The 12,383-nt window shown below is 42.1% G+C and overlaps 1 protein-coding gene across 1 annotated transcript in view; it reads left to right on the forward strand.

Moving 5' to 3' along the window:
* Positions 1 to 12,383, forward strand: part of LOC126457019 (uncharacterized) — a 76,112-nt gene that overhangs the window by 24,706 nt on the left and 39,023 nt on the right. Inside the window, exon 2 of the mRNA XM_050092994.1 lies at positions 2,404 to 2,568. Within this exon, the coding sequence (XP_049948951.1) occupies positions 2,404 to 2,568 (165 nt within the window). The remainder of the gene's footprint in view (positions 1 to 2,403; positions 2,569 to 12,383) is intronic.

The raw sequence follows: 12,383 nt of genomic DNA on the forward strand, positions 1-12,383 counted from the left end.
GATCGCGACAGCTCCAGTTTCATTAAACACCACCTGCACCTAGCTAATAGCTTCAGAGTCATATATGACATACCTACTACGCACGTGCACATTTATAAAGCCGTAAAACTAACCAAGAAAACCTGAAAATGAATTTCGGAATTCCAAGTCTGTGCACCAGAACGTAATTGCGAATACTTGTAGAATCTCCGTATTAAAGAAAAAAAATCTTTGTTGATCACTAAGATCTCTAATTGTCGGCTTCAGAGAATTGACGAACTTCGTTCTACACCCAGAGAGCTGCTTTTCGATTCCTTGACTTTGGGAGATTCAGCGTCAGTCGAAATTGCTTAAACTTCCGGACATTCCAGTCACTTATAACTCTTGAACAGAATAGTTCGATTTCGCCGGCCGCTGTGACCGAGCGGTTCTAGACGCTTCAGACCGGAACCGCGCTGCTGCGACGGTCACAGGTTCGAATCCTGCCTCGGGTATGAGTGTGTGTGATGTCCTTAGATTAGTTAGGTTTAAGTATTTCTAAATCTAGGGGATTGATGACCTCAGAGGTTAAGTCCCATAGCGCTTAGAGCCATTTGAAGTTCGGTTTCGACTCAGATTAAAATGTCCTAGTTGGTGATTCCCTTCTGCCACTAACAGAACTTCCCTGGATAGTGCTGCCTCCTGCTACGATTTCTCACAATGTTGTTAACTGTACTGGGAGAATACTTGTGGTCGACGAAAAGACATGGTTATATCTGCACCCCTTCAATCGAGCCTAGCTGACTCAAATCATAACGTTAGGCACGTGCTGTTTCCCTCTACTACAACTCTATTGAAGCGGTTTAGGGGAACGCTACACATGAGAAACAGGCCTCAAACCGAGCGCCTTTAGCTGGTGAAACTTTAGGGATATCTCCACGATGGTGGCTCTTGCGTGGCCAATAGCCGGTGTCATGTCCTGCAGGCACGGTCATTTCTTTACTTTTTAAGAAAGCAGAGACGCTCCACTCCCATACTCCCATAGTGATCGTCAGAAAATGTGCTGCCGTCGTCTCCGTGAGGAGCTTGGGTTGTACTAACGAATCTCAGGATGTGCGTTTGAGATATTCGCCACATGTCTGGATGCTACCACCCATTAATATTATCCCATCTACGAGATGGTATACAAAAGCTTTTGAAGGGTGGCGGCGTAGAGCGGAAGAGAAACCTGTCGCTGCTAAAACCTGCGAAAAAAAATATTCTTGACCGTCTGGACGGGTGGTAGGACAGATGGCGGACTGATCCTTGCCAACTGTTACAGTTCATGCAGCGATAGTGTTTTATTGTCGGTACCAGCTTCGTAGTCCATGTTCGTCGTTAGTCAGTCCAATTGCTCCCACCAGTGATCTGCACTCGACTTCCTCTGAGCGGTCAGTGTACGACTGTTATGGATCCGTCCCATGTACCGACTGCAGGTGAAGACTTTTATGCGTCTATGGCACCCATCCTGTACTTCCAGCAGTTCGGGCAATGCCTGTTCCTGAAAGGCATGGAATTTGGTTCGATCATCGCCATTGCTGAGTCGATTTATGATTAGGCGGCTCCAGCTGAAAGTCTAGACCCTGAACCACGACTGGGACAGTTTTGTCTAGCTGCTTTTTGCAGCTTTCCACGGGACAAGCATTGGGCACAGATCTTCTCTTTTCGCTGATGTGGATCCTGTTACTGACTTGCTCATGTCAATGCTAGGCGAGTGAGCAGGAGGAGGAGTCAGCCGGTCTACAATCATAGATATCCTCGCAGTGTTATCTGTCGCAATTTACGACTTGGCTTCCAGTGCCTTACGCTGCTTTCTTACTTCATTACAGTCAGATACTGTCGATGCCGTTGATTTATTGCTGCTCCAAGAGGAAGTGGTCTGTTCATCTTCTTCTTTTCGCTTTTTCTGCAAATTACTGTTTGTCCTTGAGGAAGGAACGATATTTGCTTTCTCGCAGTGACAACAGCAGTGATACAATATTGCTTTCTCCCTAGTTTAAGTAGCATGAACAGTTGCGTCAACGAGCGGTACACCAACAATGAGCGAAACCATCTCCTCCTTCCCCGTGTCGCTGGCAGAATTAGCAATTAGACAAAAAAAGTAAGGTCCGTGCCTCATTAATCTGTCAGTCAAAAAGATAGGTTCACTGCACACTCGTCCCTTCTGTATGGTATATGACATGTTACAGTATGTCTACTACCGTAATCAGCAACCATAACAAAGTACTATATGAGAAAAAATTAATAAACAAGAACATATTATAAGGTATTATAGAATACATTTGGTTTCATGCATGAACTCAAGGCTTACACTCTGCTCAGTAGATATTAGTCGAGCAGCAACAATACGCTGCTGTTTGCTGTAAGACAAACGGTAAATCACGCAAAATGTTATGTACGTTTCAGCTGTAGAGAGTCACGACTCCTGCAAATGTTCTGGCGACGCGTGCATCTGCAACTGGTTCAAGCTGCGGCCTGACAGCGTCGTTTGCATGCACTCCTCCGATCGTCTGTCATGCACTCAGGTCACCACAGACGACAAAGATGAGGCACGACTGATATCCGACGACAGTGAGTAACGCAGACACAGTGCTGCTTCGATTTCTACCTCTCATCAAACTACATTCCCTGCTGAGCATGTTTTATGTTCACAGAGTATCTCTACAGGCCTATGGCATACAGAACGTAAATGATCAACATAAAGTAACAATAACTATGAAATTTAGTATTTAATTAATTTATTAATAAAGTTAACTAAAGACAAAAGAAGTTCTATCTGGCACTCTCTCGTATGTAATAACGGTTTCATCTGTATATTAATTATGACACGAGTTGCCTAATCTGTGTTACAATAACTTTTATAATCTCACCAGTCAAAATATTTCTTACCCACTTAAAGGGATCCACTGGTCGCTTTGGAGAGTTGTAGATGATTGTAGAATTGGTACCAGTCGGTCAAGTGGCCCTTCACCGCTGGTGTAATTCATGGCAGCACAGTGGTGTGTAGGTGACTGTTAATTGTATGATACCAGCGCAATAAGATAGATCGCCGAGGAGACATGAGGAATGGCCGAAAGGAGATCTCGTGTTTGGACGTTCCCATACCAACATCGTGAATGAAGTTGCCCGACTTACTGGTGTACTAACGTGGACTCCAAAGTATCTATATGAGATGGTGTACAACTCGCAACCTTGTAACAAGACGCAAGAACTGCCGTTGTGAATATATCCTAATAGACAGGTATTGTCATGTCCATTCGATGACAGTTGGCTTGCAGCATGATAGGAATTGCTGCTGTTAATGAATTCAGTTCCACCTCAGATAGTTTCCGAGCGAACAATGCCAAGGGAAATGCATGGAATGGACATTTGGAGTCGGGTGTATCGTAAAAAGGCCATTGCCAACAGCGGCTGGCGGCACACAGAGCTGCACGTAGTCACTTGGCCAAAAAATATGGTAAGTTGAAGCTAGCTGACTGGATTCATGTAGTGTGGTGACATGTACTCGTAGGTCTGAATGTTGACACCCTCCAGCTCTTTAATGGAATGTAAATAAGTGCCGAACTGGGACTTCCGGCTTTCCGCGAGCAGTCGCCTTACCAGTACGCTATCCGAGCATGTGTCACAATCAGGCCGAAACTTCCATATCTTATGAACCATGTGTCTACAACCTGCATTCTTACATTCATTATGTATACTAAAGAGCCAAAGAAACGGGTATAGGCATGCGTATTCAAATAAAAAGATATGTAAACTGGCAGAATATGGCCCTGCAGTCGGCAACGTCCATATAAGACAATAAGTGTCTGGTGTAGTTGTTAGATCCGTTACTGCTGCTACAATGGTAAGTTATCAAGATTTAAGAGAGTCTGAACGTGGTGTTATAGTCGCAGCACAAGCGGTTTGACACAGCATCTCCGAGGCAGATATGACGTGAGGATTTTCCCGTACGACCATTTCACGAGTGTGCCGTGTATGTCAGGAATCTGGTAAAACATCAAATCCCCGATATAGCTGCTGCTGAAAAAAAGATCCTTCAAGAACGAGACCAACGACGACTGAAAAGAATGGTTCAACGTGACAGAAGTTCAACCCTTCCGCAAATTGCTGCAGATTTCAATGCTGAGCCATTAACAAGTGTCAGCTTGCGAAACATCATCGATATGACCTTTTGGAGCCGAAGACCCACTCGTCTATCCTCCATGACTGCACGACGCCAAGTTTTACGACTCGCCTGGACCCGTCAATACCGATATTGGACTGCTGATGACTGGAAACATGTTACCCGGCCGGACGAATCTCGTTTCAAACTGTATCGAGTGAATGGGCTTTTACGGGTGTGGAGACAACCTCATGAGCCAATGGACCTTGAATGTCAGTAGTGGACTGTTCAAGATGGTGGTGGCTGCGTAATGGTGTGGGGCGTGATATGGGGTCCCTGATGCATCTAGATACCACTCTGACAGGTGACACGTACGTAAGCATTCTGTCTCATCACCTGCATCCATTCATGTTCGTTGTGCATTCCGACAGACTTGGACAATTGAAGCAGGACAATGCGACACCCCACACAACCAGAATTGCGACAGAGCGGCTCGAGGAACACTCTTTTGAGTTTAAACACTTCCACTGGCTATCAAACTCCCTAGACATTAACATTATTGAGCATATCTGGGATGTCCTGCAACGTACTTTTCGGAAGAGATCCCGAAACCACCCCCCCCCCCCCCCCGTACTCTTACGCTTTTATGGATAGACCTGGTGGATTCATGGTGTCAGTTCCCTCCAGCACTACTTCGGACATTATTCGAGTCCATTCCACGTCGTCTTGCGACACTTCTGCGTGCTCGTGGGCGCCCTACACGATATTAGAGTGGTGTACCATTTTCATTGGGTCTTCAGTGTCTATTCCTGTAAAGGGCAGACTTTTCAATTGGAAGTCCTTTCACCGGTGTCGGAGGATAAATACGATTTTGTAGTTTCCATGTTGTTCTGAAGTAAGGCGCAATTTTCGTGAACAACACAGGTATTGCAGTATCATATCATGTATCGCAGTAGCGATTTTGCATCCTACAAATTAAGCAAGGCGTCGCATGCACTGGCAGGCCAACGAGGCGTTCAACCCACAGGGTGTGTAAGTAATCGTTCAGGCCGGAGATAGTTTTGCTTTGAGGCTGGTTTTCGTACCCTGACTTGGTTCCACTCATTGAGGTTACCAAGAACATGAAACAGGACGTTTAATTCAACCGTCTGAACAACTAGGTATTATCCTTTCTTCTACATTTTCGCAGTGAGTGTGCCATGGACATTTCCGTCCTCCAGAGTGACACCAACCGTGTGCATAGGACCATACGCATGCGTTCCTGGTTTGACCGTCATCGAGGTACTCTGTCGCACTTTGACTGGCCAGCTACATTGTAGGACTTTTCGTAGGCAGAGGATGGAACGTACCACCCATGATCCAAGCAATAGGATACCTTTACAGGATCTGATCATTAATGAGCGACTTCAGCTGCAGTGGGCGTAACTGAAGAAATTTGTGGATTCTCTTCTTTCCCGAAATGACGCAATTATCAGAGCTAGGGGCGTTGTTAGACGTTACTAAGTTCAGATGTTTTTGTAATAAAACATTTTTGGCCTCGTGTACTTATTTAGCATTTAAACACACATTTGGAAGATGTAGTTACGAAAAAGTCTACAAAACTAACCATAGGTACATTGATTCTACATCTACAAACATACTCCTAAAGCTAATGTACGGCGCATGGTGGAGAGTATGCTGTACCTCTACTACACGTGTCCTTTCCTGTTTCACTTGCAACAGAGCGAGAGAAAAATGACTTTCTATATGACTTCGTATGAGTCTTAATTTCTCGTATCTTTTCTTCGCCGCCCTTACGGGGATTATACGTTGGCGATAGTAGAATCTTTCTGCCGTTAACTTCAAAAGTCGGTTCTCTAAATTTTCTCAGTAGTACTCCTCGAAAAGAACGTCGCCTTCCCTTCATGGATTCCCAAAGCATCACCGTAATGTTTGCCTGTTATTCTAACCTACCAATAACAAATCTAGCAGTCTGTCTGTCAGATTCTTCGATGTCTTCCTTTAATCCGATCTGGTGTGGATCGGGAACACTCGAGCAGTACCCAAGAATAGCTTGCTCTAGTCTTTTATATGTGATCTACTTTAAAGATGAATAACACTTTCCTAAATTTCTCGCAATAAACCGAAGTCAACCATTCACCTTCTCTCCTACAATCCTTACATGATCATCCCATTTTGTATCGTTTTTTAGAGTTATGCCCAGATATTCAAACGACGTTACTGTGTCACGTTTTTCCACGTTTAGAGCAGGTTGCCATTCATCATACCAACTAGTAATTTTGACCAACTCACTTTGTATCCTCTTACAGAATCACCAGCAAACAGCCACCGAATGCTGCCCATTCTGTCTGTCAAATCATGTATGTGTATAGAAAATAATACCGGTCCTGTTACTCTTCCCTGGGGCATATCTGACGATATCCTTTCCTCTGATGAACAGTCGCCGTCGAGGACAACGTACTGGGTCCTATTATTTAAGAAGTCTTCGAGAACTCATATACCTGGGAAACTATGCCATATGTTCGTACTTTCTGTGACAATGTGGAGTGTGCCACACTGTCAAATGCTTTACGCAGACCTAGGAAAATGGAATCAGCGTGTTGCCCTTCATCCATAGTTCGCAGGATATCATGTGAGAAAAGGGCTAACTGAGTTTCGTACGAGCGATGCTTTTAAAAACCGTGGTATTTAGTGGACAGAAGCCTACAATCTCAAGGAAATTTACTATATTCTAACTGAGAATGTGATCAGGAATTCTGCAGCAAACCGCAATTAAGGCTAATGCTCTGCAATTTTGCCGTTGCGTTTTTTACTCTTCTTATCTGCAGAAGTCATGTGCGCTTTTTGCCCACTCACTTGTGACTTTGCGCTGGCGAGAGATTCGCCAGAAATGCAAGCTAAGTTATGTGCAATACCCTAGAGTATTTCCACCACAATTACTCTAATTACTCTATCGCGCAAACATTTAAAGGAAACTGAGATTCCATCCGGACATGGCGACTTGTTTCCAACATTTCCATTTGTTTCTCTACACAAGGGAGCGTTATTACTAAGTCCTCCATACGGGAGTCTATGCGATGGTCAAATGACCGTATATCTGTATGATTCTCCTACGTGTACGATTTCTTAAACGCCAAATTTAAAACTACGGTTTTCCTGTTGCTGTCTTCAGCTACAATATCAGACTGGTCAACGAGTTGCTGATTAGAAGCATTAGCTCCGCTTAGCGATTTTACATAGAACCAGAATCTTCTCGGATTCTCGGCCAGATCTCTTGGTAGTTGTTATATAATCCTTTTACAGACTCACTAATTTCTGATAAGCTTTCCTTGTTGTCATTTTCGTGTTCTCTTTTGAACCGAGAGTGCAACAGCCTTTATTTCCTCAGTATATTTCGAATTTTTTTCTTCCAGTACATGAAGTGGACAATGTAGTGATGCACTGGCGATTTAAGAATACTAATTTTTCTTTCTTATTTCCACTTTATATTTTGTAACAATCTATTTTCTGAGAGAAGGAGGCTTACATCAATGTTCAGACAGATTAAAATAAACTCACTTGTAGAACTTATATATCTTGGTCGGGAGTGATTCACTGGAAGTGATGAAAGCATAAATCAGAGAACAAATCATTGTTATTGCATATGTCACACCATATCTGGAGGTTGAAAGGGTCCTACACGTAAGAGACCAACGGTTGACACTAATATCGTCAAGTTTCTGTATGTTATATTGACATATGATAAAGAAACAGGGCCACGTTACAGCAGGAAACGATTAAAAGCTTCCGCGCATTAGTTTTGCATAGACTCCGTAACGAACATCCGTTAAAAAATTGGTACAAATGGCTCTGAGCACTATGGGACTTAACATCTGTGGTCATCAGTCCCCTAGAACTTAGAACTACGTAAACCTAACTAACCTAAGGACATCACACACATCCATGCCCGAGGCAGGATTCGAACCTGCGACCGTAGTAGTCGCGCGGTTCCGGACTGAGCGCCTGAACCGCTAGACCACCGCGGCCGGCTGAACATCCGTTAAACATATCACTAAGCCGTCCTCATAAGAGTTGTGTTTGCCATCGTAAAGCGCCGCGACGTGGTTTCTATAGTGGTTGGTGCGCACTTAGAAAAGTACTACTCATCTTAATATGCTATCCAGCGGCTGCTTTTATCTGACTGGCAAATAATACACCTTTTTTACGAAAATGTAAGCTTATAAAATTGCTATTTAAAAAGCACATGTCCTCTTGTCCACCCTTATTAAATATCCATTTATATTGAGTAACATATGTATAAGATCTCCTACTGCAGGTAGAGCAAACTCTCTTACAGATAAAGCTGAAAAAAAAAATCATTTATTTACTGTAATATTACTGTTAAATTTTGTGTGCTTCTTGTAAGTTTGTGTGTGTGTGTGTGTGTGTGTGTGTGTGTCAGCGGTCACGTGTGCGTGTGCGTATGTGCACGTGTGTATGAATGTGTACATGCATGTAAGTTTAAGGACACGGTCACAAGGAATATACACAAATAAATTATGCATCCTCCAATCTGGAAACTTTTTTTTGAATGGATGCAAAAATAAATACCGAACTGCGATCGAACCAGGCACTGACAAAGAAATCGGACTTGGAACATCTTGGTCCATGTTCCTGCCATGTTCACAAAATCGAACAAACGCACTCCTCAGTGAGAGCAGCCATATTGCATATAACATCAAATATTACTGAACATACTGCTAATAAAGATCCATAATCTTTAAAAAACGTTAGTGCACGTAAAAAAGTACTCTGAATAGGACACAAATCAAGTGCATCTCACTTTCCAGCTCTGCGCCTCTATATACTACATTACACTGAACTTGTATTGAGTAGAAATATAACCTCGATATTACCGTATTGTGAGAGCTCTAGGCGATATTTAATTTTAACAAATCAAGGCAAAAAAAGTGATCATCAATAAATGTAAAACAAGTTTTTAAATCAGGCGTTTTGTTATTTGGGTAGCAAAATAACTGACAACGGCCAACGTAAGGAATACCTACAATATACGCTTGCAACTGCAAGAAAATTATTTCTAAGAAAAGTAATTTTTTAACATTTAATGTAAATGTATGTGTTAGGAAGGCTTTTCAGAAGGCGTTTGTCTGCAGTGTATCCCCGTATGGAAATGGAACGCGTCCCATAAGTACCTCAGACTAGAAGAGAATATAAACTTTTGAAATGTGATGCTACAGAAGAATGCTGAAGATTAGATGGGTAGATCGAATAACAAATCAGGAGGTACTAATTGGAATAGGGTAAATGAGAAGCGCCTAGCACTAAAAGAAAGGGTGGGCTTATTGGACAGACCCTGAAGCAAAAAGGAATTGTCAGTTAGGTCATGTGGTTGGTGGGAGGGGGGCATAAAAATTGTAAAGGACGCCCAAAGATTGAAAAAAAGAAGCAAGTGAAAATAGATTTCGGTTGTTATAGTTATTCAGAGGTGAAGAGATTTCCACAGGATAGACTAGCAAGGAGAGCAGCATCATATCACTCTTTTACTGAATACGACAACAACAACGAAAAATGTATCACAAATCTTAAATGTGTCGTTGTCTTGAAACTGTGTACCTTCAAAAAACAATTTATAACACGAAAACCACGAAATATGAAAATTCTTTAACCACAGATAAGACGTTCCCAGTCATTCTATTACAAAAAATCGTATAAGGAACGAAGTGTTATTGAGATATTCTCAGTGTGCCGGTGCAGAAACAACACATATTCGTGCTACGTGAACTATAAAACACACACAATACGGGCGTCAGCTGCAAATGATGTAATACAATATGGTGTCTCCCAAGTTCTCCTTCTCTTGTACAACACTTTCTCGTATCGCATTTGGCACATTTCTCTTCACAAAAGCTGTCTTATTCAGTGTTTCACGCTCCGGAAAGTTGTGAAATTCCAAGTTGTAGCATCAGAAAACTCGAGCAGCTCCATGTGCTCGACCGCTCTTACGTCCCGTGTGAGGGCTGCTTAAGTGTTGCGCCAAGTCTGCTCGATTTAATTAGGCCAGGTGGGCTACTGACCGTCAGCACTTTGAATAAGGTACGAGAGGGAACATCTTCCAGCTGGGTGGACGTTAGGTCGTTTCACAGTATTCATTCTTGGGACGCAGGGTAGTCAACTAGATAGCTGTAGGTGCAGAGCCTCAGTTAATCTGATTGAAGCTTGATTTCCACCTCTCTCCACTAGAATGATTTATTACTTTTAACTATCAAAATAAATAATTTTGAAAATTCTAAATGGCTTTTAGCTGAAAGAATAAACTTTCTGTTATTTCCACGCTTGATTGATGGCATGCATTGTAAAGTCTCTGCTTACATTATCTTAAGTTCTTTAATGCTGTGTAAAGTGGTGTCACGTCCTTAAAACTGGTGTGCTTATCGATTTTCTTTTCATGGTAGGTGGTTTTTCTCTTGAATGTGTGAGAACTGCATTACATACACGCACTAGTGACATATTCGCATTACTTTCCAATATCTGCTCTAAACATTTTGGACGGTGGTGAGTTGAAACGCAGGTTCCAAGCGTCCTATGATTTGTAGGCAGAGTTCCACTTGAGCCTTTATCAAATCCGCTTGTTTATTTGAAAACTGGAAGAAATAAATTCTCTGGTTGAAAGGATGCTTTTTCTAAGCAAGCATAGCCTTTTATACTGGCTTTACCAATCTATAGGTGTATGGGACCTCACGTCCCTCCAAATGTCCAGGTGGTTTTAAGATCTTGTTGTAAACGTCTGTCGTACCTTTCGTATCTGTTTTCAATTAATGAAAAATCGTTTTGTGAGAAACTGTGACTGGACTATTGAATATATTGATGTTGCGGAATTCTGTCGGCGACCATTACATGACTCCTCCATGACAATTGTTTATCATTCAAACAAAAAGCTTACCCTTTTGGAAGCATTTTAAGCGTTTAGTTTCTCATCGTTAACGTCTTGAATTGACTTCGTTTTGAGTCACTCTCGGCAGTGTTACTGAAGGGCATTACTGAAGTGTTCATTACAAGCCCCAGTATAAACACGCAGGCACTCCGCTATTCGGTCACAGGTGCAACTGTTGCATTTACAATGGTATCAGGTGATACGAGCAGCGAGAGCGTATTAAAACAGGTAAGGATGGCGTTTGAGTATTCAGGTTTTGTTTCCTAAACGCGCTGTGCTCATCAAAAGATGCATTAACTTTCGTGGGACTCACTAACTTGAACTTGTTCATGGTTGTATCCAGATGGGTTCGCTCATTTTTACAGCCTTAAATATTGTCAAATGCATTCTTGTTTGCACTTGGTGAGACAGCTGTAGCACTGATTTCTTTTGAGTTTAACAATTTTACGTGCCTGACTCTCAATGTTCAGGAGACTTGTGAGGAAGTACACGTTAATTTTCAGATCTGTAATATTCAAATGCTTAATATTAATGTAACTTCAAAGTCGTTTCAGTTTCATGTGTGCGCAGAATACTGACTGCCAGCAACGAAACACGAATTGGTACCTTAAAAAGTGGAGGAACCTGTCGCCTCAGTAGCTGTACGTATCCATCACTGGCACAGCTACATCTATTTGTTTATTTCTGTTAGCCTTTCTGGTTGTACAAGAGGATTCTAGCGTTACACAGCAAATCGAGATTGATGAAATTTGATTAGGTTTATAAGTAGGGTGAATTTTAATTTCGTTACTCAAGAATGAGTTGCTTTAGTTTTAGTTTCAAAAATGAAAAACAACAAAGACTTTTCATTTTCAGTTTCAAAAAGGGTGATTTTTAATTTATTACAATATTGAACATGAGTTCCTACAAGAGCAAAGCATTTAATGCTTTTAATTTAAATTAAGATACCATTTTCAATTCAAAGAGCAAAATTTTGTTTCCAGAGTGAAGTTTTTTTGTAACTACGAGTAATGAATTCTTGTTACAATAAATGAGAATGTTCTTATTTAATGGCACAAAAAAGTTGTTTCTTGGAGAGGCTAAAGTAATAATGACAGGAGAAGTCAGGCAAAGAAGTCGAAACTGTAGAGAGCTCAGTTGGGCCGCGGAAATGAACGGAGGTAAAATGGGAGGGAAGACCAAGGAGTGGTTGATCTAGCAAAGACACCACACTCCCTACCGTAGGAGCTGAGCGGCCAATTAGAGGACTGATGCTGGGAGAAAATTTCACCGCCAGTTTTTCGTCTGTTGAGCTTGTCCTTATCATCGACGATCTTCTGCGTTATATCAAAAGATCTCATGGGCTGAAACGAT

Source organism: Schistocerca serialis, chromosome 1 (assembly GCF_023864345.2).
Source record: "Schistocerca serialis cubense isolate TAMUIC-IGC-003099 chromosome 1, iqSchSeri2.2, whole genome shotgun sequence".
Classification (NCBI taxonomy): Eukaryota; Metazoa; Arthropoda; class Insecta; order Orthoptera; family Acrididae; genus Schistocerca; species Schistocerca serialis.